The sequence below is a fragment of the Prunus dulcis genome, chromosome 2, assembly GCF_902201215.1.
Source record: "Prunus dulcis chromosome 2, ALMONDv2, whole genome shotgun sequence".
In the NCBI taxonomy this organism is placed as follows: domain Eukaryota; kingdom Viridiplantae; phylum Streptophyta; class Magnoliopsida; order Rosales; family Rosaceae; genus Prunus; species Prunus dulcis.
The window spans coordinates 22,296,019-22,321,453 of NC_047651.1; the positions used below are offsets into that span (position 1 = coordinate 22,296,019).

At 39.4% G+C, this 25,435-nt stretch overlaps 4 protein-coding genes across 8 annotated transcripts; 3 read left to right on the forward strand and 1 right to left on the reverse strand.

The window, feature by feature from the left end:
• Positions 1-58: 58 nt before the first annotated feature.
• On the forward strand, positions 59-3,252 carry LOC117619450 (phosphoinositide phospholipase C 6-like). Its single transcript, XM_034349412.1, has 9 exons — positions 59-724; positions 962-1,158; positions 1,268-1,403; positions 1,538-1,699; positions 1,789-2,012; positions 2,107-2,224; positions 2,380-2,532; positions 2,618-2,704; positions 2,825-3,252. The coding sequence occupies exons 1-9, from the start codon at positions 389-391 to the stop codon at positions 3,116-3,118; spliced, it is 1,707 nt and encodes a 568-aa protein (XP_034205303.1). The 5' UTR covers positions 59-388; the 3' UTR covers positions 3,119-3,252.
• Positions 3,253-6,922: 3,670 nt separating this feature from the next.
• Positions 6,923-10,993, forward strand: LOC117617146 (phosphoinositide phospholipase C 2-like). Of its 4 annotated transcripts, none has more exons than XM_034346419.1 (10): positions 6,923-7,344; positions 7,484-7,680; positions 7,833-7,968; positions 8,046-8,291; positions 8,378-8,601; positions 9,033-9,150; positions 9,483-9,635; positions 9,765-9,851; positions 10,312-10,568; positions 10,640-10,993. In XM_034346419.1, exons 1-10 carry the CDS (start codon positions 7,024-7,026, stop codon positions 10,674-10,676), a joined length of 1,776 nt encoding a protein of 591 aa, XP_034202310.1. In that variant the 5' UTR covers positions 6,923-7,023; the 3' UTR covers positions 10,677-10,993. The 4 variants fall into 4 exon arrangements, with proteins under 4 accessions (XP_034202310.1, XP_034202308.1, XP_034202311.1 ...); XM_034346418.1 differs by having other exon boundaries at positions 7,024-7,344; positions 10,312-10,616; positions 10,677-10,993; XM_034346417.1 differs by having other exon boundaries at positions 10,312-10,993.
• Positions 10,994-11,150: 157 nt separating this feature from the next.
• Positions 11,151-16,435, forward strand: LOC117617145 (NF-X1-type zinc finger protein NFXL2). Of its 2 annotated transcripts, XM_034346415.1 has the most exons (13): positions 11,151-12,349; positions 12,470-12,583; positions 12,707-12,762; positions 13,203-13,269; positions 13,570-13,662; positions 14,036-14,121; positions 14,239-14,401; positions 14,500-14,673; positions 14,808-14,998; positions 15,203-15,284; positions 15,447-15,653; positions 15,788-15,877; positions 15,970-16,435. In XM_034346415.1, exons 1-13 carry the CDS (start codon positions 11,231-11,233, stop codon positions 16,123-16,125), a joined length of 2,598 nt encoding a protein of 865 aa, XP_034202306.1. In that variant the 5' UTR covers positions 11,151-11,230; the 3' UTR covers positions 16,126-16,435. The 2 variants fall into 2 exon arrangements, with proteins under 2 accessions (XP_034202306.1, XP_034202307.1); XM_034346416.1 differs by lacking the exon at positions 13,570-13,662.
• Positions 16,436-18,533: 2,098 nt separating this feature from the next.
• Positions 18,534-21,356, reverse strand: LOC117620051 (putative serine/threonine-protein kinase-like protein CCR3). The gene has a single exon (XM_034350142.1). It carries the CDS (start codon positions 21,183-21,185, stop codon positions 18,771-18,773), a length of 2,415 nt encoding a protein of 804 aa, XP_034206033.1. The 5' UTR covers positions 21,186-21,356; the 3' UTR covers positions 18,534-18,770.
• Between the last annotated feature and the right edge of the window lie 4,079 nt (positions 21,357-25,435).

A 25,435-nucleotide genomic window follows, 5' to 3' on the forward strand; every position in this document is an offset into this window, starting at 1 on the left:
AGACAAACAACCTCGTTAAGTCGTAATTCTTTTGTCTTTTTATTTCTTGGACACGTAAATTGAAATGGGCTCTCTCCCCTATAAACTTAAAAATAAAATAGTATAATAATTTGAAACGGAAGAAGTTTTTGGAGTTTGGAGCAGTTGATTGGGTTGTTAACGTCCAACGATCGACCTGAATTCTAGGCACTCCCTCTCTCCCTCTCTCCCTCTCTCCCTCTTCCTTCATCGTTTCATTGTCTCTGTTACTCTCCTGTTTCTCTTATATTCTCATCCAATCCAATCCCGAGAAGATCCAACGACCCAGCACTTGAAAAAACGCTACAAAAAGAAACCGAGAAGAAGATCGAATCGAAATCGAAAGCAGAGCAAACGGATTGAGAAGGCAATGGGGGATAGCAGCTACAACTACAAGATGTTCAAGTGCTTCAACAGGAAGTTCAAGGCGAGCGAGGGGGGCCCACCGCCCGACGTCAAGGCAATCTTCTCCAAGTTCGCGCAGGATGGGGACCTCATGTCCGTGGATCAGTTTCGGAGCTTTCTGGTGGAGCACCAGGGCGAGCCGGCCGACGCCGTCACCCTCTCCGACGCCCACGGCATCCTCCAGGAGTTCTCGCGGCTCCACCCGGGCGAGGCCGCCCACCACCACCAGCAACACGTGCGGGGCCTCACCCTTGAGGATTTCTTCAATTTCCTGTTTCTAGAAGAACCCATGAAAAAACAGGTAGACACAAACTCACACCCATTTTTATTTTGTTTTGATGTTGCCACTCCAAAAACACGATAAAAAATGTTGTTTTTGGAGCAGAGTAGTCTAATAACATAAGTATGGTAAGAAAACATTTGGCAGCCGCGTTTGTTATAAGGTTTATATATTTTAAGAACTTATGTTTGATAGAGGGACCGCCACATTAGCATTATATTAGGTTTGTTGTTGACAAATATGTATATGTGATTGCAGATACACCATGACATGACTGCTCCAATATCACATTACTTCATATACACAGGGCACAATTCCTACCTTACTGGGAATCAACTTAGTAGTGACTGTAGTGATGTCCCAATCATCAAGGCATTGGAAAAAGGTGTCAAAGTTATTGAACTTGATTTGTGGCCAAATTCTGCCAAAGATGATGTTCAAGTTCTTCATGGAAGGTACTTATACTTAACCACTAGCTCAGCTCATTACAAAATCCATCTCATTTTACTTGGTGTTCTGGTTAAACAAATTGAAACGAAGTTAAATGAATTCTGTGCACTGCAGGACCTTGACCACTCCTGTGACATTGGTCAAATGCTTGAAGTCCATAAAAGAGCATGCTTTTGTTAAATCTCCATACCCCGTCGTTATAACTTTCGAAGACCACCTTACTCCCAAGCTTCAGGCTAAAGTTGCAGAGGTTAGCTTCCATTAGTTCTTGCATAATCTCTTACTTATGGTCTATTCAAATCTTGTCTATAAAGGTTTACAATTTTAGTTAAATTTTGCGTCTTCTTCTTTGTGACCTTGAATTTATGATTTTGCACAATGTAGATGGTTATCCAAACATTTGGAGACACGCTGTATTATCCGGAGGCAGAAGACCAGATGGTAGAGTTCCCATCACCTGAGTCTTTAAAAAATCGAATTATTATCTCAACAAAACCACCAAAAGAAGGCAGTGGATCAAAGGATTCATCTGAAGAAGATGAAAAGGTGAGCTGAGAAATGCAAATGCAATTAGTTTATCTCCCAATTTGGTTTCTGGGTTGGCTTCTTCACATGACTTCTTTTACTGGCAACAGAGTGGGAGTGATGATGAGCCAGCTATTGACAAGGCCAATGCAGCTGAAGCCAAATCATTCCAACAATCAGCACCTGAGTACAAACGTCTTATAACAATTCATGCTGGAAAACCTTCGGGTGAATTGAAGGATGCTCTTGCTGTTGGTGATAAAGTTCGACGTCTTAGTTTGAGCGAACAAAAACTTGAAAAGGCTGCTGAGGATCACGGAACTGATGTCCTAAGGTAGTACCTGCACAAAGTTAACTCATCCCTTCAATATCTGTGTTGTTCTACTGCTTAATGATTCTGTAACTTGCTGTTGTGCTATGTTCTCTAGGTTCACAAGTAAGAATATTCTAAGGGTGTACCCGAAAGGAACTCGATTCACCTCCTCGAATTACAAACCACATGTTGGGTGGATGCATGGAGCTCAAATGGTTGCATTTAATATGCAGGTTAGTTTCAAGTATTTTTTGTTTGGTCAGAGGTTAGCTGCAAGTTCAAGGTTTCAAGGTCCAAATAAAGGGATTATTTGTTTTCTAAACCAATATAATTCTATCTTTGACAGATATATAGAAACCTGCTAACATGTCAAAAATTTCTTTAACAGGGAAATGATAAATACAATTGGTTGATGCATGGGATGTTTAGAGCCAATGGAGGGTGTGGTTATGTAAAAAAGCCTGACTTTTTGATGCACAAGGGTCCAAATGATGAGGTTTTTGATCCCAAAAAGACCTTGACAGTGAAAAAGACATTGAAGGTGAGCATATTTTCTTTAACTTCAAAAGTGAAGTTCATTTTTGGCAGTTTTGCAATGGTCTCAGAACATGGATGTTATTTGACAGGTAAAAGTATACATGGGAACTGGATGGCACTTGGATTTTAGCCGAACACACTTTGATTCCTTCTCCCCACCAGACTTTTACACAAAGGTCAGATCAATTTTGTTTTGTATTAAGCTAATTTTATGTTTCTTTGAATGTTCAACTTGGAAGCTAATCCACTGGTGTGTGCCAAGCTAACTGAAAGTCTTGTGTTGGGGTTTATTGCAGGTTTATATTGTTGGAGTGCCAGCTGATTGTGGCAAGCAAAAAACAAAGATAATTGAGGATGAATGGTTACCTGTTTGGGATGAAGAGTTTACATTCCATCTAACCATTCCAGAGCTTGCCATACTTCGAATCGAAGTTCGAGAGTATGACAGGTCTGAGAAAGATGACTTTGGCGGGCAAAACTGTTTGCCCGTCTCCGAGCTAAAGCCCGGGATTAGGGCAGTGCCCCTTTATGATAAAAAGGGAGAGAAATTCAAATCTGTAAAGCTTCTAATGCGGTTTCAGTTTGTGTGAACTTAGAACTGCCTAATACTTCAGGATAAAGGCACTTCCCCCCTGCATCTCTGTTAAAAATTTTGTTGTGGCTTCAACAACATCAGCTGTATGCAGGTCCATGTGTAATTACTAATCAGTGAGAGTGTTGATTATGTTTTAGCTTTGCCTTGTATTGAAGCCATGACATTAACTCGTCATGACTCATGAGTTTTGCCAGTGGGATCACCTTTATAATACACATTAACTTTTAATCTTCCCTTATTACATAGTTGAGATCTTTTATCTTTTATTTTTTATCCAAGCTATAATAGGGAGGAGGAATTCGAACACATGATTTCGGGTGCATGAGTAACTGTTTTTAACCACTTCAAATATAAGCTCCTTACGAGTTAAGATTCTTTAATACCTAAGCAAATGTGAATTATCGGTGTCACTTTTTTTGTTTTGTTTTTGTTTTTGTTTTTTTAATTGAAAGCGATAGTAATTTTATTGATAACACAGAGAAAAGTACAGAGTAGCCGCAATATGAGTACAACATCTCCAGTGACCAAACACAAAAATAAATTTGTTTGATCTGGATAGAATTACGCATGCCAGAAAAACCTAAAAAATCCAATTTGGCAGACAAGAAGCACCTTTACTCAGATCTACAATACAGATCCACCGCGCAATGGCAGTAACAGCAAATCCGCATCGAAAAGTCGAACACTAAATACAATCATCAACGAACTCCTATTGAGTTTTTGAGAATTATTAGACTGAAAAAAAAAAAAAAAAACACAGAAACAAAGACACTTGTCACAGGATGAGCGAGCGGCGAGGCGAAAGCGAAACACACATTCCGGCACTCAAAGCACACGCGTGCGGCCCAGGATCCTTTGGAATCTCAGTCAGCCTTCTCCCACTTCTTTTCATGATACTGATGACTCTCACAACTCCGCGAGAAGTTCACCATCAAGTGTTATCTCCTATAGGCGCCATGCCCCATAGCTAGACAACGAGTCACATTTTCTTGGGACAACATAATCACTCTGCATCCAGCAACGAACTCTCGACGCCCATACATCAAGCATTACATAAGACACGTTAACTGCATCGACCACGTCGCATGCTTAACTCGTGGCTTGCTCATGTCCAAGTCAAGACATAGCGATCTGACATACTATCGGTTTACCCACACTTCTGTCAGTCATTCCGTTAGCAATCAAGGGAGCCCATATCCTCAAGCTATACACGCAAGCTGTCATACTTGCATGTCACCCAAGCCTTGGCAACATATGTATTCCGAATGTCCCACATAATCATCTATGCATTGCATGGGGTCGCAACCCATGCGTATCGGCATCCAAATAGCTTCCTTCCACATTAGACAAGGCCGAACCCAAGCCAAATTCATTGAGTATTGTCAAATGCCTCGCTAGCCGACGGCATAGCAAATGCCATACATTGACCTCACTCTTCACAACGATGTGCAATACGAACGGCCCTGTGTGTTCGTACTATCCTCTTGAATTCTTTTCCTTCAAAGACAGATTATCCTTCAACAATTTTATGTCCGCCCTTATGACTACCTCCAATGTCATAAGGATGCTCACTTAGTGCTACAAGGGTGTAAGCACCAGGAGTGGTGGAGAGCATGAAACCATGTCACCCCATATATAGTATTTTATGCATTTAGCCTTCTGCTAGAAGGAAACATCACTTACGCACGAGGAGTTATAATTGGGCATAACTCCTTCATACGAACTCCGAATGGCGAACTGTCAATTGCGTTGCCTGCGTCTCAACATCACGAACGTTCCGGTATTCTTAGCTTCCTCAGGTTCCTCCTGTAACCTTCTGAAATATCCAAAATACCTTTCACAAGTGCAACCCGACCAACACCAACCATTCTAGCTCTTAAGCTCTCACCCTTCCACACTTAAACTACCTCATAAGCACATAGATGTCTCAACGAAGTCACGGTAGCACTTGCTTATGTGAGACCAGTGACATTCTCCCCCATTAATAGTGTCGACGTCCTCGTCGACGTGCCCACTACACTGCCAACTTATGAAATCACGATAGTACTCACTTATGTGCGATCTGTGACATTCTGCCCCATTGATAATGACGACGTCCTCGTCAACATGCCCACTGCACTGCTGCATAACAACACCATATAGGAATATTAACCCTTAACAAAATGATCAAGAAAAAAGCACTAAAAAAAAGAAAAAGAATCGGAAAAGAAAAGATGCCAACATGAAGATGTAAATAAATTATGCGGGGTCGTCCAAGTTAATGCATTTCCATCCCAAAATTCAAAAAGTCAAAGACAATAGATCCATCCATGTAGATGTTTGTAGTTGTCATTTTCTTTGTGAATGATCCGACGTGGTCCTATTTGATAGCTGGGATGGGGCCGTCAAGCATGGTACCACTACTCCACCACTATTAATGGGTATTGTCCTTAGCTTCGAAATTGATTTATTACCATTTAATCTTTTCATTAATTAATAATTGAGCATTGCAAGCCTCACCAAACACGTTGCCAACTAATAAGGAATATCTTATCTATATTGCTTCTTGATCCAATCATCCCAAATAAAATAAAAAAGTATTCAATTGGTCAACCAAAAAAAAAAAAAAGTAAGTGCATCTCATACAGCAGTAGTAAATAAAATTTTTAAATTAAAGGGTGTTAATTTACGTAGCAATTTGAAAAACTTTATGTGCTACTTGAATAATTTTTGCCATAATAGATTTTTTAATTTAATTAATGCAATATTATAAAAAAAAAGTGAAAAAAAATTAAAAAAACGTGAAAATTGTCTATGTATTTATTATATGAAAATAAAAAATTGCATGTTTTTAACATTTTCAAGGTAGGTTTTGTTTTTCCAAAATTAAATTAAATGTTTAAAAAGCCAAAGTCAACTTACCAGGCTTGAAGAGAGAGAGAGATGTTGCAGCTTTAATGACTGAGGTTGAAGAAGTTGTTAGAGAAAGTTTTTCGGATATGGCTCACATATTTTAAAATTCCAAAGTTATTGAAGAGACTGTTGGAGATACTCTAAATGCTCTGTATTATAGTAATTAATTGAAAATTATGCAATATTCTTTCTACATTGACTAAGTTAAGAATAAATGTTTTTAATCAATTAAGTTTTCTATGAAATGAAACACAAAAATAAAAAAATTTACAGACTTTTTTTTTTTAATGAGAATGTTTATAGAAATTTCTAAATAGGGAAATTGAGCATGTCCTTCTCAAAGGCAGAATAAGGAAAAACAAATATAGGTGCAGCCCCAAGAGACTTGTCAATCATAAAATATGCTAAGTTTTTTTTTTTTTTGGGGTAAAAAAATATGCTAAGTTTATCCATTTTATTTGAAGCTGAATATGGCAAAGCTACACCTTATCTCGTTAATCATAACTAGCCTTTCTGCACGCGCTTCCGCGCCTGTAAGAGGCTTTTTAAAATAAAAAAAAATATTATTTTAGAATTAAAAAAGATAATGGATAGTTGTGTTTCATAAAAATAGGATCCATTATCTGAATTTTCTTTTCTTTTTAATTTTTTTAATACGAAAAATTTTGAATTTACCATATTATCCTCATTTAATTAATAATTTCAATTTGTAATGTTTGCATTAACTAAGGGCATTTTCTGGTATTTTGAATGTTTCACCATTCTCTGCCTTTTGCTTTATATATATAGATTAATAACAATTATCATCAGCCAGGTGTAAAGTAAAAGTTAACTCGACTGTCTGGGGTCTGGGCCCCACTCCATTCCCCACCACTGTTCTGGAATTACTACACTCTCCCACCCAATTTCTCCTTCCCACAACCAATCAAACACCGGACAGGACAGGACAGACCGACGCATCCCCAAATCCTCCGCTTCCGGATTCCGATCCCGAACGAGCCGATCCCCATGTCCAAACAGACCTATAGTGTGTGTTTCTGCTTCCGGCGACGGTTCAAGCTCGCCATATCGGAAGCACCACCGGAGATCAAGGCCTTATTCGATCAGTACTCGGAGAATGGCGCCATGACCGTCGATCACCTCCATAGGTTCTTGACCGAAGTCCAGAAAGAAGAGAAGGCCACCAAGGAGGAAGCTCAGGCTACCATTGACCATTGCCTCCGCGAGCTCAAGCACCTCAACATCTTCCACCGCAAGGTTCTCAATCTCGAAGCCTTCTTCAAGTACCTCTTCGGCGACCTCAACCCCCCTCTCTCGCCCTCCATTGGGGTACCTCTCCTTACATTTTTCATCTTTCATTTTTTATCAAATTTTTTTGTTCTTGTTCTTCTTCTCAATTTAATTCATTTTGTTTTGTTTTCGTTATGAATTTTTAGTTTTTGTTTTTGTTTGTTTCATTTGTGATTAGGTTCATCATGATATGAGCGCGCCTCTGTCGCATTATTTCATATACACAGGGCACAATTCATATCTGACTGGGAACCAGCTGAGCAGTGACTGCAGTGATGTTCCTATCATACAAGCGCTTCATAGAGGAGTGAGGGTGATTGAGTTGGATATTTGGCCTAATTCCACAAAGGATGATGTGGATGTACTTCATGGAGGGTATGTATGCTTATGAAATTTGCAATCTTTTGCTGTAATGTTGGTATCCATTTGGACAAATTTGTTAAAAATGGTAATGTAATAGTGCCTTGTATAGTATAGGTATGTTTTCTTGTTGGTACCAAATTGAGAAGAAACTGGGTTTGTTATAGGACATTGACTGCACCAGTGCAACTTATCAAGTGTTTGAAGTCTATTAAGGAACATGCCTTTGTTGCATCTGAATACCCTGTTGTAATAACTTTAGAAGACCATCTTACCCCTGATCTTCAAGCTAAAGTCGCTCAGGTGGGTATTTGTGATTTCCTTATTAGGATTTTAAGCTCTCATGTTCTGATATTTACTGTGTTGTCACCAATTTTTAGTTGGTCACTCAAACATTTGGAGACATACTGTTTTCACCTGGCTCAGAGTGCCTGAAAGAATTTCCATCCCCAGAATCACTAAAGAAAAGGATTATTATATCGACCAAACCACCTCAGGAATATCTCGAGGCAAAAGATGCTGTGAAAAGTGAAAATGATCCCAAGAGCGGAAAAACCCAAGTTGATGAGGAAGCTTGGGGTCAAGAAGTCCCGGATCTCAAAGGTGCAATTGTGGCAGATGACAAGGTGTGGTGATTTTTTGCGTAACTTGCTGCTTTGCTGATTCGGTGTGCCAATTTTTGTTTTTTGTTTTACTTCAGTTGTTTTTTTAGCAGGATGAATTGGATGACAACGATAGCAACGGTGAGGAAGATAATGATAAGTCCCCACAACATGTAGCACCTGAATATAAGCGTTTAATTGCCATTCATGCTGGGAAACCCAAAGGTGGATTGGTGGAGTGTCTCAAAGTAGATCCTGATAAAGTGCGGCGTCTTAGCTTAAGTGAGCAACAGCTTGAAAAGGCATCAGAAGTTTACGCAAAGGAAATTGTCAGGTATTTGATCCAAATCTTTTGTGAACTAGTAAAGGGATCTCTGAAATTTCTTCCCATATATGGCATTGCAATTACATACCGCTATTTTTTACTACAATACAAATGTAGCACTAGGGCGAAAATTGTGTCGTGTTATTTCAAGTATCGTTAAGTACTAGTTAACCTTATCCCAACCTATTTACTTAAACCTTTAGATAAATTAGCACTAATTCAATTTGTTTAGTAATTGTGTGTAGACAAACATAGCTGTGAACTAGAAACTGAAGACAGAATCCTCATCCCTAAAACAACCATCACTCAGACATCCCCAAAAAAAAGAAAATTCGCTCTGTCTGTACTCTAGCTAAAGAAAGAAACAAAAACCTTTTGATATCACAAGCTTTTATCCAATACTAGATCAAATTTCCATTCTGATGATTGGTTTCATATAGATTTACCCAGAGGAATATTCTGAGGGTGTATCCAAAGGGCATACGCGTTGACTCATCAAACTACAACCCAATGATTGGGTGGTCTCATGGGGCCCAAATGGTTGCATTTAATATGCAGGTAATGATTTTTTATTCATTTTAAAAGTCCAGTTTTCCATATTGGTAGTGCTTATTAATTTTCCATTCTGCTATATAATTAATATTGTTTTTTAATTCTCCTTTTGGAGTGAACTTGTGTCAATAACCGTCAATCAGGTCAAGTTCTGAGGAGTAGCATTATGACTTTAAGAGTAATATGTGGCACTTAGGCTTATGCTATTTTGGTGTGTTTTGTTGGTCCTAGTGTTGGTTTTAGAATCAGTGCAAGATCACTCTGGTTTTGCAAGAAATTTTTTTTTTCCCCAGAAGTTTACCTCTTGCAATTGCTTTGAATGGGTATCCTTGTGACAGGGATATGGAAGATCACTGTGGGTGATGCAAGGAATGTTTAGAGCCAATGGTGGGTGCGGCTATGTGAAAAAACCGGATTTTCTGTTGAAGACTGGTCCACATAATGAGGTCTTCGATCCTAAATATAAGTTACCAGTTAAAACAACTTTGAAGGTGAGTGCTTTATTGCTAGGTTTCAGACTTTTGTCAGTAATTCTTAAGCTTCTTGTCGCTATAATGTTCATTTCTTCATTTTGTTCTATCTCATAGCTAATGGTTATTCTTTCATTTTCCCTTGAAAAGGTAAAAGTATATATGGGAGAAGGATGGTATTACGATTTCAAGCACACACACTTTGATGCATATTCGCCCCCTGATTTTTATGCAAGGGTAAGTTGAAGACTACAACATCATTTTAATTCATGTGGCTACCTGTTCTCTGATTTGACTTTTGATATGAATGCCCTTGTTTATGTTTTTTCTTTTGGGGTAAATTAGAATTATTAAAGAAAAAAGAAGAAGGAAGAACCCTGAGAAAAAGTAAAATATGGCAGAATCAGCCAAAAGAAGATGCCTTAAACCACAGAAAACACGCTACCCAGCAACGGCACCAGGCCAATACAAACTAACCCACTGATGCCTTCATTTGTGTTGTCATACTTGGGAACTTGATCGTTTGTGCACCTTGTTGTTGTCTCGTGGGTTTGTTCACCCACATCTTTGACCACTCCCCATTCCCAGTCTTTTGGCTTTTGTCTGGATGCTTCATGGTTATACTAGTGTTTTTGAAAATTTCTGAATCATGTATACCAAGGAATTGACAATGTGATGATTTTATTTATACATTCAGGTAGGGATTGCTGGAGTTGCTGCTGATAGTGTGATGAAGAAGACAAAGACCCTAGAGGACGACTGGATTCCAGCTTGGGATGAGGAATTTGAATTCCCATTAACTGTTCCAGAACTCGCCGTGCTTCGTATTGAAGTTCACGAGTATGACATGTCAGAAAAGGATGACTTTGGAGGTCAAACGTGCCTACCGGTGTCGGAGCTAAGAAAAGGGATTCGAGCGGTCCCCTTACATAGCCGTAAGGGAGAAAAGTACAAATCCGTAAAGCTTCTAATGCACTTCGAATTTGTGTGAAACCCTTACATAGCCTTAAGGGAGACAAGTACAAATCCGTAAAGCTTCTAATGCACTTCGAATTTGTGTGAAACCCTTACATAGCCCTAAGGGAGATAAGTACAAATCCGTAAAGCTTCTAATGCACTTCGAATTTGTTTGAAACCAGTTTCGTTGGAGTAATGGCAGAGAACAGAGAAGAAAACGCTACGATAATGTAAAGCCTTTTGCTGTGTTACATTGTGTGTAAATTTTGTTTGTGAGCTTGTATGTATATGGTTATACATTTAGTTCTCTCTGTGATTTATATATACGTCGTGTATCTGGCAGTGTATAAATTTGTAAGATTGAAGTAATTGAGAAGAGAACAGTTTGTACTTCACAATCAAATTTGAAATATTTTGCATTATTTGATAATTTATTAGTTATTCTAGGTAAATGGGCTAGTTGGACTTCATGGGCCCGCCCAAATGTTAAATGGGCTTCATTATTTTGAGGCTCACTGGCCCATAAACGGTTGCCCCAAATTCCGAATCCGAATAATAGAGACTCCCAACTACGTGGCGCTCAAATTCTTAACAGACTCTGAATCTGCCGCGCTCTACAAAACCGGAGCAGATCACTGCTTCATACCGAAATTCCCAAAATGTCCTCACCCCACTCGGACTCCGACACCGACTCCGACCAGAGCCAATCCGGATCCGAACCCGTCCGCCATTCGGACCTCTCGGACTCCATTTTCCGATCATACTTGGAATTCACGAGCCGATCATCAGCCACAAACACCGACCTTTCCAAGATCCAATCTTTCCTGACCTCATCGTCCTCCGGCGCTCTTTCATGCCTCATATGCCTGGAGCGGATCCGACCCTCCCACCCGACCTGGTCTTGCACCTCCGTCTGTTTCTCCGTCTTCCACCTCATTTGCATCCAGAGTTGGGCGCGCCAGGCCTCCGATTTGTCCGCCTTGCGGGCTTCCACGCGCCTTCCCATTTCTGCTCAGAAAGCGGCCGAGGTATCCCTCTGGAACTGCCCCAAATGTAGGGTAGAGTACCCCCAATCCCAAATTCCCAAGACTTATTTCTGTTTCTGTGGAAAACTCGAGAACCCACCTAGCGATGACCCGTGGATTTTGCCCCACTCGTGCGGTGAGGTCTGCAATAGGCCTCTAAATCACAGCTGCGGCCACCATTGCTTACTTCTGTGCCACCCGGGTCCCTGCCCGTCCTGTCCAAAGCTCGTAAAAGCTCGATGCTTTTGTGGGTCTGTGCAGGACGTTCGGCGATGTGGGTTTAAGAATTTCTCATGTAACAATGTTTGTAAGAAGTTGTTGGCTTGTAGGATCCACTGCTGCTCGGAGATTTGCCATCAGGGGCCCTGCCCGCCATGCCCGGTTCGGGCAGTGTACCGGTGCCAATGTGGGAAGAGAGAGGAGGAGAGGGAGTGTTGTGAAAGGCTTGATTTTAGGTGTGAGGAGCCATGTGAGAAGGTTCTTGGGTGTGGGCAACATAAGTGTAGTAAAGGCTGTCATTCGGAGGATTGTGGACCATGCCCATTTCAGGGGATGAGGACATGCCCCTGTGGGAAGACAGTACATGAAGGATTGTCTTGCAAAGCCTCTGTGCCTTTGTGTGGTGCAACTTGTAGTAAGATGCTTAGTTGTGGCTACCATAGGTGCCCGGAGAGGTGTCATCGTGGACAGTGCATTGTGACTTGCAGAACAGTTGTCATCAAGTCATGCCGGTGCGGGAGCTTGAAGAAGGAGGTATGATGTCTGCTATTTTGCTCAAATTTAGATGTCTTTGGATTATAGAGGGATTATTTGAGTTCTTTTTTTATTTATTTATAAAATCACTAAAAGATAGTGCAATTGGATCTAGAATAGGTTCCTTGCCATCAAGATTTGACATGCGAAAGGAAGTGCCAGAGACAAAGGGATTGTGGGCGCCATGCTTGCAAGCGTCGCTGCTGTGATGGGGACTGCCCGCCGTGCTCAGAGGTTTCTCTCTCTCTCTCTCTCTCTCTCTCTCTCTCTCTCTCTCTCTCTCTCTCTCTCTCTCTTTCTGCTTTCTTATTTTAGGTCTACAAATAATTTGTATTGTATTGATTTTTGAACTATTAGGTTTGTGGCAGAAAGCTTCGATGTAAGAACCACAAGTGCCCATCTCCATGCCATAGGTATGTTACCCTATCACATGGCTGTGCAAGATTATGGCCTGTAGTCCATTAGTTGAAAGCACAAAATTCAAGGGAAAAGTGCTGGTACATTCAGTTCATTATTATAGGAACCCTGTTTTTTCAGCTCATGAACTTCTCTTGGCTTTAAAACTGGTGTGTCATTTCTTGCTATTAGTCTCAATCAGTAATGTATTTTAATCAGCTTATCATAGTAGTACACCTCCATTTAGAGCAAAATAACGCACACAACTAAAGTGTTTCTTAAACTTATGAGAAATTGAAATCAATATGACAAGTCCGGCTTTGCATTCTTAAACTTACCTGTTTCTATGAAAAGTCTACTTGTATTAGAGGAAAAATAAGTGAATAGTTTGAAGCCCTAGCTAAAAAAGAAAAGATTTTAGTTTGTGAACTTCTGAAGTAGAGTTTTGTTCCTGCAGAGGTGCTTGCGCTCCTTGCCCAGTGATGGTGACGATTGCATGTTTATGCGGCGAGACACACTTTGAGGTGCGAGTTTTCTCATTGCGGATTCTTTAGTTCATCTTTGTACTTAGATGGTAATTCTGAATATTTCATCAGGATATATAACATATGTACTAATGGTGGCCTTGCTTGTGACTGCTGCAAAAGCATTCGTACGTTTTGTTCTTTTCTCATTTCTTTTACGTAGTTTTTCTTGGTTTCTATGATTTAGAAAAACACACCCGGTTGGTAGCATGTTGCATAATGAAATTTACTACATCTAAGTAGCTTTGCCAAATTGATCGGAAAATGTATTTGTCACTTGCTTAATGGATTTTGATTCAGGTTCCTTGTGGTATTGAGATGGATCAAAAGCCTCCCAGATGTCCTAAGCCATGTCCTATTACTCTTTTATGCAGGCATGGAAAAAATCGCAAGGTACTAGGGGTTACATTGGCTTAGTTTATCTCAAATATTGTTGTTATGATTTACTTAAGAGCTTTACAAGAGTGTCTTAGATTTATTTCAAAATATGCATCTAGGTGGTTGAAACTAATGGCGTGACCATTATCATGTCTGTACTTTCCTAACATTCAACTGTTATGAATGTTCAAGTGATAGTACCTTGGACTGTAGTTGGAGGGCTGGTTTTAGTTATCTCCCAACATTTGTGTGTCTTTTCTTTTTAGTATTTCCTTTTTTTTATATTTTTATATTTTGGTTTTATTTATTAGAGACAAGAAAAATGTTAACCCATTTAACAGTGTATCCCATGCTATGGTAATAACAATCATTTTTGTTCTTTCCCCAGCCACACAAATGCCATTATGGAGCTTGCCCCCCATGTAGAGTACTTTGTGAAGAAGAATACCCATGTGGTCACAAGTGCAAGCTAAGGTTTGCAGGATTTTTCAGTGCACTGTTGTTATTTTAAGCCATCCTCTGGTGTGTAGCTCCATTATACTCTCCTCTGTACCACTATTTTTCCGTAATTCATTTTTTTTTAATTTTCAGGTGTCATGGTCCTAGACCTCCTCCGAATCCAGAATTTACATTGAAACCAAAGAAGAAGAAGTCCCTTCATCAGAGTGAATGTACTCCTGGTTCTCCATGCCCTCCTTGCCCAGAACATGTTTGGAGGTCATGTGTTGGCCAGCACATTGGGGTGGAGAGAATGGTTTGTGTTTGCTAGCAGAACATTTCAAATCAAATAAACTTGACTTTGTTATATCATCATGTCCTCATCCACTATCATTTGTTTGTTCCTCGTATCAGATGGTCTGCTCAGATAGAACACTATTTTCCTGTGAAAACTTGTGTGGAAATCCTCTACCTTGTGGTAATCACTTTTGCACCAAAACTTGTCACCCGCTCAAGAATCAGTCTTTGCCATCAGTCCAGCAAGCAAGAAGTGAGCCTTGTGAGAAGTGTCATCTTCCTTGCGGGAAGGTGTTATTTATTCCTTATATTAGACTGCTCTGCTGATTTTCTTTAGGGTTGTTTTCCTAGAATATTATCTTCAGTTTTGTTAGATACTTTTGAAACTAATGGGTTACATGATTGCTGTAAATGTCTTGATTCAGGAGAGGGAGCCTGCATGTTCTCATCCTTGTCCCTTGTCATGCCACCCTGGAGACTGCCCCCCTTGCAAGGTGCTTGTAAAGCGATCATGTCACTGTGGTTCCATGGTCCATGTTTTTGAGTGCATATATTATAACAGCTTGTCTGAAAAGGAGCAAATGGCAGCTCGTTCATGTGGAGGGCCCTGTCATAGGTAATAGTTAATGTTTTCTTTCTCTTGTTCTGCTGTATTGCATGCTTGTTTATTGGCAATTTAACTCAATTGTACTAAACAAATCTTGGTTTCTGCTTATTATTTACTTTTTAGTATTATTCAAGTTCTTGCTTCTTCTTTTAATTTTTAAAAGTTTAAATTTTGAATTAAGAGAGGAGCTGAGAGTTGATGTTCATTGTGCAGAAAGTTGCCTTATTGTAATCATCTGTGCCCAGAGCTTTGTCATCCTGGTCAATGCTCATTCCCTGAGAAGTGCTCTAAAAAGGTGCAAATACTTCTTACTTTGTATCAATAGAGTAGGAAAGAAGGATTTTAAATGAATTTTTTCATGTTGTTTATAGGGAGAAGAATGTGAATATTATTAGCACAAATTACTAGTTCATGTACTATTTAGCTTTCTCACTTGATTTCTAACTCTATATGCAAGGTTACTGTCCGTTGTGCATGCCAGAGCTTGAAAAAGGAGTGGTTATGTCACGATGTTCAGGCAGCCTATCGGAATGCTGGTTCTGATCCCAAAGATATATCTAAGAATCAATTTGGACATGCACTTATTCCTTGCAATTCTAATTGCAAAAGCAAACTAAAGGTTATTGATTCAGAACTACAGTTGCGTAGGCCTAAAACTGTGGAGGTAATATATTCAAATTCAAACAGAAGAGTTTCTTTTGCTGGTCCACATGTATGCGGGTATTATGACTGGCAATTTTAGATTTGCTGCTGTCATCCTAATGCCAATTTTTATTATTATTTTTTTTGGTCTTGAAGGTGAAGGAACCAGATACTGATAAGCATGGACCAAAGCGAAAGAAAAGGCGTGAACGGGTGCAAGAAGTGACGCAAATCTCGACACTGCAAGTACGTATCTCCGTGAAAGTAAAAGTGAGCACTTTGAAGTTGAACTGCCTCTATATTCACTTGCTAACTGTGACCACTGTTTGTTTCGACAGAAAATTGTTTCCAACGTGAAGCGGTTTCTTCTACTTGTTACACTTCTGTTGGTTTTAGTTGCAGTATCATACTATGGCTACAAGGGTCTCCTCTGGCTCAATGATTGGATGAATGAAGTTGAAGAGAAAAGACAAGGAAGATACCCCAGAATCTAAGCCATTGTAAACCCGCATGAGAGGTTTACATTACACACCAACACAGATTTGAGTACTCACCCTACATTATTTTTACACACCGAAATTTTGGTCCTTTTTACCCCTTATTACCTCATATATTTCATATATACTTGTGCAACAATTACCAAAGTATCGGCATTGTTTGTAGCCAACTTGTTTGTATAACTCATAAACTTTAGTTAAGATGCCAAGTCAAACACCACTTCATCCTCCTCCTTTGTTATGCTATTGTGTCCATGACTTGTTCTTCAACCCAAGAAGTTTCTGAATTCACGTGACGTCTGGTTTAGAGAGGACTGGAGTTTTCCCATTTCTAGTAGATTCGATTGATTTGGTTGGTAAAGCAGTTTCAATTGCTTAAATTCGACGGCGCAGACTGTGTCAAACAAAAATCGTAATGTTGCCTCATTGGGAACGACACCTGTATATTGCCAACGACACGTGCCTCACTTGGTCCTCTGCATCTTTCTGAAACAAAAACAAAGATTTTTCTACAATAAAATCTCGTACTCATTAGGAACATATGAAAATGCTATACTTGGGTTATTATGATTTATTGAGTGATCATGTTAATCCAACTAACGAATGAATCATGATGATCCTGAGTATAACGTTTTCATGTATTCGTAATGAGTACGAGGTCCACATCTTCCTACCTACCTTGTTTTGCAGTGTCAAAGGTGTTTTCTTTTCTTTTTTTTTTTTCTTTTTTTTTTGTTCAATGGAGACTCAGTAGAGAAAAAGAATTTACATCATGTGAATGGTTAATGACACCTGAATTGACGTCAACAACAACGTTTATTTTGGGCCCTGAGATTCCAAACTTTAGTCTCAGCTCAGTCACATGATTTATTTATAAAATCCCTTTTTCCCTTAATTCTTTTTTACTTTTCGTATGAAATAAATTAATACATGAATTTTGGAATTTGCCATCCTCGCTCTTAGCTACACTCTACCCAATTCTCTTGTTGAAACGAATGTCCCCATCAAAACAAAGACTTCTCAAGGCACCAGCAGTCCATTTGGTCTCTCGTGGGCCCTAGAGAGTTAGTAAATCTTGACCTTTTTTCCTTCAACTCCATATCATGTTGGCTATTTGATTATTCCAACAGTTACCTAATCTTTCAAATTTGTGATACGACTGAGTTTGTGATCTTTAAAATTTCAAAGTTAGTCCTTACATTCTTCTCCTTTTAGGTTGTATAATTCAAAAGCTTCCTTCTCTTTTTTCCTCCATGATACGTTAAGAATTTGCACCACTTTGTGATCTTGATAGTATAGAAGGAATACATAGGATTTGCGATCTTCCGTTGACGCTGTGACTATTAGTGAAATATGAGTTTCAAAGTGATCTACGATCAAAAATCGCCCTACTAATAATAAGCTCTAAACTACATTCATTAAGGCACCATTGACAAAGATGTATTTATTAATTAAATATGAGTTTCAAAGTTATTTACGATCAGAAATTGCGCTACTCCTAATCGTAGCTCTAAATTACAATCATTAAGGCACCATTGACAAAGATATACGTTGCAGTTTTCATAATATTTAACTCTTTGAAGCCACAATTAAATTTTGCGGACAATCTCCATCAAACACCTCTCAATAAATACATAATCAAGGGAGGAGGTGGGTGGGTCTTCGGCCACCCCGGGTCCATATATTATACAGTGTTCATACTTCAAATTCATAGACAAACCCCACTCCCTCTCCATTTCTCTCTCTAGCTGTATGTATAATATACTTATTTATTACAAAAATAACTGAATGGTGCGCATTGCATATATTAAGTAAATTTAGGTTTTAGGCGCCGTTAGATTTAATGGACTAGTCTAATAGGATCTTGACGCTACACGTGTCTAGAAACTGTGGGGCCACAAGGGCTTATCAGATTTGGCAGCTTTCTTTGAAGTTTGAAAGTCAAAATTGCTGAACTTGGAAACTCAAAGCTCTCTCTCTTCCTCATTCGTTCAAAGTATATGACTGGAAGTACTTTTTGCTTTATTCTTCTTTCCGTGCCGGACCATACTTTTTAGGGATATTTTAGGACTTTTGAAAATTTCTAATTGCTCTCAAATTGGTTGTTGGTTGTGTTGTGTGTGTGTGCCATTGCGGCCTTCTTCTGCTCTGCTGCCTGCTCTCAATCAAGTACAAAGCGCAGGCCTTTGTAATCTTTTGGCTATCACTTTAGAAAAAAGCACATTTATTATGGTTTTTATAGAAAGCGAAACTTGTGTTCACATTCTTTGTCCTCTACCTTTTTAGATTTACGCAAATTCTTTATTCATACGCAGCGCACACATGCATTGGCAATTTGGCAATGCCATATACAGTTTTAAATAATAAAAACACACCAGGAGATAGAAAAGAAAAAAAAGAGAGAATGAAGCTGCAAATCAAGACTCTAATTTTTATGGCTGTTAGTGTTCACAAAATTCTACACTACAGCTCAAATGTTAGATGGAACTTCTCTCCTAAAATCTTTAGTCTCTATATCCAAAAAGGTAAAACGGTAAAAACCCATCCACATTATCCTAAAGGAAGACACAGAAATTGACAAAAAATTTGAACAAATAATTCTCCTCTTTTTTTCTTGTTTTCTTTTATGGGCAGAGCATCACTTACAATTCTGCAGAGGTGATTGAGATTGCACCACTGGAGATGCTACCATGGCTTTCATCGCAGAGACTAAATGCCCTTTCCAAATTGGCCACAATATCAGCCATGGTTGGCCTATCTTTCCCTTCCAAATTCACACAATGCATTGCAGTATATGCCACCAGCTCAACCGCCTCAGCTTCATTCACTTCCGGAGGCCCAACCCTTCTGTCCAACACCCTCGCCAGCTCTCCGGCCATAATCGCCGGAACGGCAAAGTCCACGACACTTATCGGGGTCCCTCCGTTCTCGCCGTCCTTGAATATTGCCCTCTTCCCTGTCAAAAGCTCCAACAGCACCACTCCAAGCCCATACACATCACTCTTTGCTGTCAACAAGTTGAGGCCATAGTACTCTGGATCAATGTAGCCAACTGTTCCAGCTGCCTTCTTTGGCCTGTAATCAGCATCTGCTTCAGGACCCATCAACGACAACCCGAAATCGGAGACTCTGGCTGTCCAATTGTTGTCCAGCAGAATGTTTGATGACTTTATGTCCCTGTGAATTATAGAAGGGACTGCATAATTGTGCAGATATTCGATGCCTCGAGCAGCATCTAAGGCCACCTTGATCCTCATTTTCCACGAATTCAATAAACTACTACTCTTTTCGACATTGTTCTTGTCATGCAAATGATCATACAGCGCACCGTTTTTCATGTACTCATAAACCAAGAGCCTCTCATCCCTCTCTTCACAGTACCCAACAAGCCTCACCAAGTGTTTGTGATGAACCCTTGACAAGAAGGCCAATTCTGAGTCAAAGGCAGTCTCTTTCTCTTGAAACTTCTTCATCTTCGACGCTGTTTCGCCTCTTTTGATGGCCACCTCACGCCCATCACTCAGTTTGCCTCTGTACACAACACCAAAGCTTCCAGCGCCAATCTTGTTCTCCGATGAGAAGTCATTGGTGGCTGTTGCAAGCTCCGCCAGTGAGAACTCCTCTGCCCTGTCGGGGTGTTTCGCCGACGAGGTTCCACTCCTCTGGCGCCTCATAATTCTCGACCCTTGGCGCCTAATGGTGGACGATCTCGAAGGGGGGCTATTGTTTGATGTTGTGCCATTGCCATTGTTAGAGCTAGCAGCTCTGGTGATTGTGGGCTGCACTGAATTGTGAATTTTCTTGTCCCCAAAACAAACGCCTGTCCATAAACAATAAACAATTGTGCAAATACCTGCAAAGATTCCTACAGAACCCACAATCGCAAACGCCAATAAACCCGTCGTCAGAGCCTTAGATGGAGGTGATGGGGGCGAAACTGATGGAGATGGCGGCAACGGCAATGCCGGTGGTGTTGGTGGTGGCGGTGGCAATGAAATTGGAGGCACACAGGGCTTGCAAATGTTACCTGAGCCATCACAGAGTTTTTGAGATTCGGGATAAATACCACAGTTGCAAGAAGATGGAACACAAGGGCCTGGAAGAAGCTGAGGCAAATCGAGCTCATCCCCTGACCCAGGCCAACCAGGACCCCAACAAATAATTGAAAAATTCATCGTGGTCAATCCACAAGTGAAATTCAACCCAGAAACAATGGTTTCAAAAGACACCCCCTTGGTTTCGTTGACTGAATATTCGCCTCCGCCGCCCCAACAAATCACAGACTGGTTTAATGTCCTGATTGCGCAACTGTGGTTACCTCCAAGGGCCAAAGCAGAGTATTCAAATGGCGAGCCAATAGGGGCGTTTAACTGGCCATGATCATTGCTCCCTTTGCAGACCAGAAGCCCAGTAATGTTGAGCCCACACACGTGCGAACCACCGGCTACAATGCTCAACATTGACATGTTCCTGAACCCGTTTTCAGTCTCATTCGCCATTAAAGTACTACCAGACCCCCAACACCGAACCCGAAGGCTAGACTTCAAAATTCCGCAAGAGAAGCCCGACCCAGATGAAATTGACTCGAATTGCTCCGACCCAGATGGAAATTCGGAGAAGTCGTCGGCTCTCCAGCATTTCACAGCGCCTGTACCGACCACTCTAGCGCAGATATGGCTGTCGCCGACTGACAGATTTTCTAACAAAAATGTTTCGTTGAAGTATAGGCGTTTGGAATGAAAGGTCGAGTTTTGGGACGATAAGTTGTCCCAGCAGAGGAGGCTGTAGCCGCCGGAGCGGATGCCGCAGAGGAATGTCCGGCCGCCCGAGATGGCGGAGAACGAGATGTTGGGTTCGACGGTGGCGTTTTCTCCACGGCGGTAGCAGAGTATGCGCTGCCGCGGTTGGCCTGAAACGAGGCCGCATACGGTGCCGGAGGCGGAGACGATGGCGAGGGTGGAGCCGGAGCCTAAGGCATGATTTGAGGGGAGGGTGAAGAGGAGGGTGGTGATGAAGGTGGTGAAGGTGGTGAGGAAAGAGAAGGGTAGTTTCGTCATCTAAAAGAGCGGAGATTGACGGCATGGGTGGTGGGTTTTGGACTCTCTGGTCTGCTTCATTGGTGGAGCTCTCAGGCGTCTACATGCGCACAGACACAGAGGAAGAGAGAGACACAGAGCAATCCGAAGTTAGATTTGGGAGCTCAGAAACTGATAAAAGACTCGGGTTTCAGGTTGTTTCATAGCATTTATATTAATCCATTTATTTCATTCTTCTTTTTCCTTTTTTTGTTTGGGACATTTTCGAAACTAGCCATTTTCCTTATTCAATTTTTTTTTCCCCCCTTTAGCCATTTTTTTTATTTAATAATTTTCAAAAGCCAATTTAAAGAATACTAAAATTGTAGTCGTCTCCGAAACCTCTAGGGTCGCTCCTCGAACGAACCTCTTGAGTTTTGAGTAATGCTTGAACTCCTTCCTAGAATGTATTGCAAATATGATTGAAAAGGGACAATGGAGGAGAAAAAAAAAAAAAGGAAAGAAAAGGGAGGGGGGGGCGGGGGGGCAAGAGTAAAATTTATGTGGTTATCTTCGTATGTACGGTTATTATGCAACAGTCGAGAATTTATATTTCAATTATCACAAAAGATATTCTCGCTAGTCGTGCGCTAAAAAGCTTACAATTTCTTATAACGAAAAATAAAATTGCATTTGTGTCATATATGGTGTAACCGGCCTTTGAGTGATATCCAATAAGCATGTAACCATCTTTTAAACTTCAATATAACCATTTAAAACTATGTTTTATTTAATTTTTACTTTTCATTGTATTTGCTGTCATTCTTTGAATTTATTTATTTCTTCACGTATTTTCTTTATGAAACTAGTTGTGTGGAACCAAGTTTTAGAAAGCCGCTGGGAACAATCATAACACGTGTGGGAAAATAAATCTGAATTAGGCTCCCTGAGGGGTGAAGCACGTGTAATGTGCATGCGTCATGCAAAAAAAGGGATTTCAGGAAATGAAAATATTTATGAGGGAGTAGGTAGGGTGAGATATTTGACCAAATTCATATATTGTAATTTGAAAATTGAACATTCAAATTAGAAACATAATCAGTGATTTAGTAAGTGTAAAATAAAATAAAATGTTTTAGAGAAACGAAAACAAAGAAAGAAAGATAAATGAAAGGGAGGGGTGGTTTCGTGGACTCGGCTTGTTAATTTGCTACTTTGTTTATGGTCAAACACGTTTGACAGAGACCCCAAATAAAGGTGGGCAGGTCACTCGAAAATCCCAGATAAATACATCCCAGTCGTTATTTTTCAAGTTTACCAATTCACCCAATCTTTCACCATCACAATTCACAAACAAAGTCTCTCTTTTTCTTCCCATTTTTGCATACGTATATATATATATATATAAAATAGATTTTCAGCTAAATTTGTAAAGTTTAATATGAACAGGTAACTAAATCTTGATTTGTTCGCTAGAGATATACTCACCCCTCACATTATTGAAATTTTAATTTTTTGAACATAAGTTTGATACGACTATTATTAACACCAATCCCGCTCACCTAATGACGTGCCTTAGGTCAGTAGGTGCAATTAACACACAATCTCCAATTAAAATATGCAACACAACTTGCAAATCAAAAATGGGAGGAATTGTATACCTATAACCAATTCAAAAAATGGATGTAATTGTTGTTGTAACCTAATTAATATACACATATGTATATATAAGCCCCCAAATGAGAAGGGAAAAAAAACTATTAAATGGAGAAAACAAAAAGAATGTCGGCAAAAATAGATATAAGTATTCAAATCATCTCAGAAAAGGTAAAGCAGACATGTTTAGTTAATTCAATTGTGTAGTGTGTACGTGAATATTGAGTAATCTAAGCACATGGCCTAATGATAATTAATTAGTTGCATTGCATTTGAAGATGAAGAAGAACCTTCTATTCTGTTGTCTAATTGCATTTCAACGTTTGACGTGTGAAAAAGACAGAGTCTTTCTCATAATGAAACAAAGTAAGGACTCTTTTAATACACTAATTAGTAATGCATATATACTGAAGATTTGGTCGCTATGTGCATACTGCAGATTTTTTTTTTTTTTTTTCTCAAAGGAATGAACATGTCATTACCAAATAGAGATTATAAAAAGTCTAATACAAAGTCAGAAAAAGAAATAAAGGCTCAACAAAAATAAATAAATAAAGTCGAACTCCAAGTTCAAAATACATGCCCAAAACAACAAACAACCCAAAAAAAATACAGAAATTCTAGAATCAAATCCTACAAATAATAAGTCGCCACCGCCACCATAAGAAAAAAAAGGTCCAAAGGAACCAACAAATGGGATTTGCAGAGCATGGGTTTTGGGGAGCAAGCCACCAATAGTTATCATACGCAGGAGATCTAAGTGGGGGTCAAAATTAACCCATAAGTTACAGAGTCCACACCTCCATAACAAAAGCTTATATATCTGAGGATGGGTTGTAGGGGAGACGCAGATGCAACAAGCCAGTAAACAACTAAGAAAATCATAGAGAGAGAAGAGGATTTTAGGGTTTCAGATCTCGGAGGGAGAGAGGAAATAACTTATTTATGATGATGGGAGGAGACGAGGAGGAGGTGAGAGAGGTGTGATGGTTGAAGTGAAGTGGAAGAGGAGATGCAGATTTCTTCATCTAGTTTTAAGTTCATTAGGTTTTTCTACATTTTTGTCAAAATATGATTAACATTTTAGAAAGATTAATCAATAACTCATTATTATAAATATCGATATTGTTTTCAACTTAATCACATTTATAATCCAACGAGATAAAATTTTATCATAAAAGACATACTCACTTATAAATTGTATTTTATTTCACAATACTTTTACATTCTTGTACATAGCTTTTGCTTTTAGACAAAAGATGGGGATTGTATTTATCTAAACGAATGAAATAAGATAGTAAAAAGGTACTTTTGAGCTTTGACTAGAAAAAGAGTTTTGACCCAATATTTGTTGATCATTAGATAAATTTAAGCAATCTCCTAAACTGCCCAAAGGAGGCTTGAATATAATTAAAGCACTCAAATGGGGAAAATAACCTCATTTATGATAAAACAATAATAAATAAGTTTTAAAATAGTGTGAACTGTGAAGGAAAGTTGTAGTGCATAGTTGTCAACAGAGTTAAGATATAATAAAAAGGCAACCAACTGCAAATATGATTGAACAACACAAGAGCATCTGGGCCCAAGTTTTTTTATTAGTATACTCATAGCTGTTGCGCAAGATTAGGACAGAGCTAATCTAATAAAAAATATATCCAACTTCATTATGTTTTTTTAATTCTTTTTTAAATACATTAAAATTATCCTTACAGACTCTCCAATCTTGTGGCATCAATATATATATATATACTATATGTGTCGAATGTTGACTGGCTACAGATATAATAATTTATGCAGTGCAGCATATAAAGATAATGATGCAGAAGTTGGCCTTTTCCAGATTTTCAGTTTTATTTATTATTGTTTTTAACAAAGGTAAAGCTGAAACATAGAAATGCTGGGCTTTTTGTGAGGTTGAGAAAAGTTGGCGATGAAACTCAAGGCAACATAGGCATGTTATCAAGATTCAGCTTGTCTGGGTTTGGCAAGTTTTGAGAAAGCGATACATTTAAAAAAAATTAAATGAAAGGCAACAGCCAAATTACCAAGAAGGCAAGAATGAACACAAAATACGAATATAGATAATAAAAAAAAGTGAAAAATAAGGCAGACCCTCGTGCCTTTGCCTTTTGTCACTGAATATATAAGAGCCAAGCTGTTAAAGGAACCATGAGTGCCTAACATAATGTCGGATTGCTGGCTGCTCCTCAATTAACACGACATGATTAACAACTAAACAAGTTATGAAGAAAGAAGGGTGTCCCTTGTTGCTGTGCCAGATAATTTGAGAGGCACAAAGATCAAGGTAGGGCAAGGTGAAGAAAGATATGCAGAGTTAATTTTAATTTGGCCAAGGCTCGGTGGTGGTGAGCCAACGGAGTCTAACTCAATGGAATGTTCAAACTATCATGATACTTTGGTAGTATGTGTGCGTGAGAAATTCCCACATCTTGTAAACTATCGCTTGTATTTGAAAAAAGCTTGGCGGTAGTGAATCAAATTTTACCAGCGGTTGCAGCCAGGGGCGGACCTATTAAGGCTAGGAGGTGCAGCTGCACCTTCCCTTGCTAGAAAAACCATTGTAAGTGCTTCAGATTGCCCATTTGCTCAAGTGGTGTACAGATTATCTTATT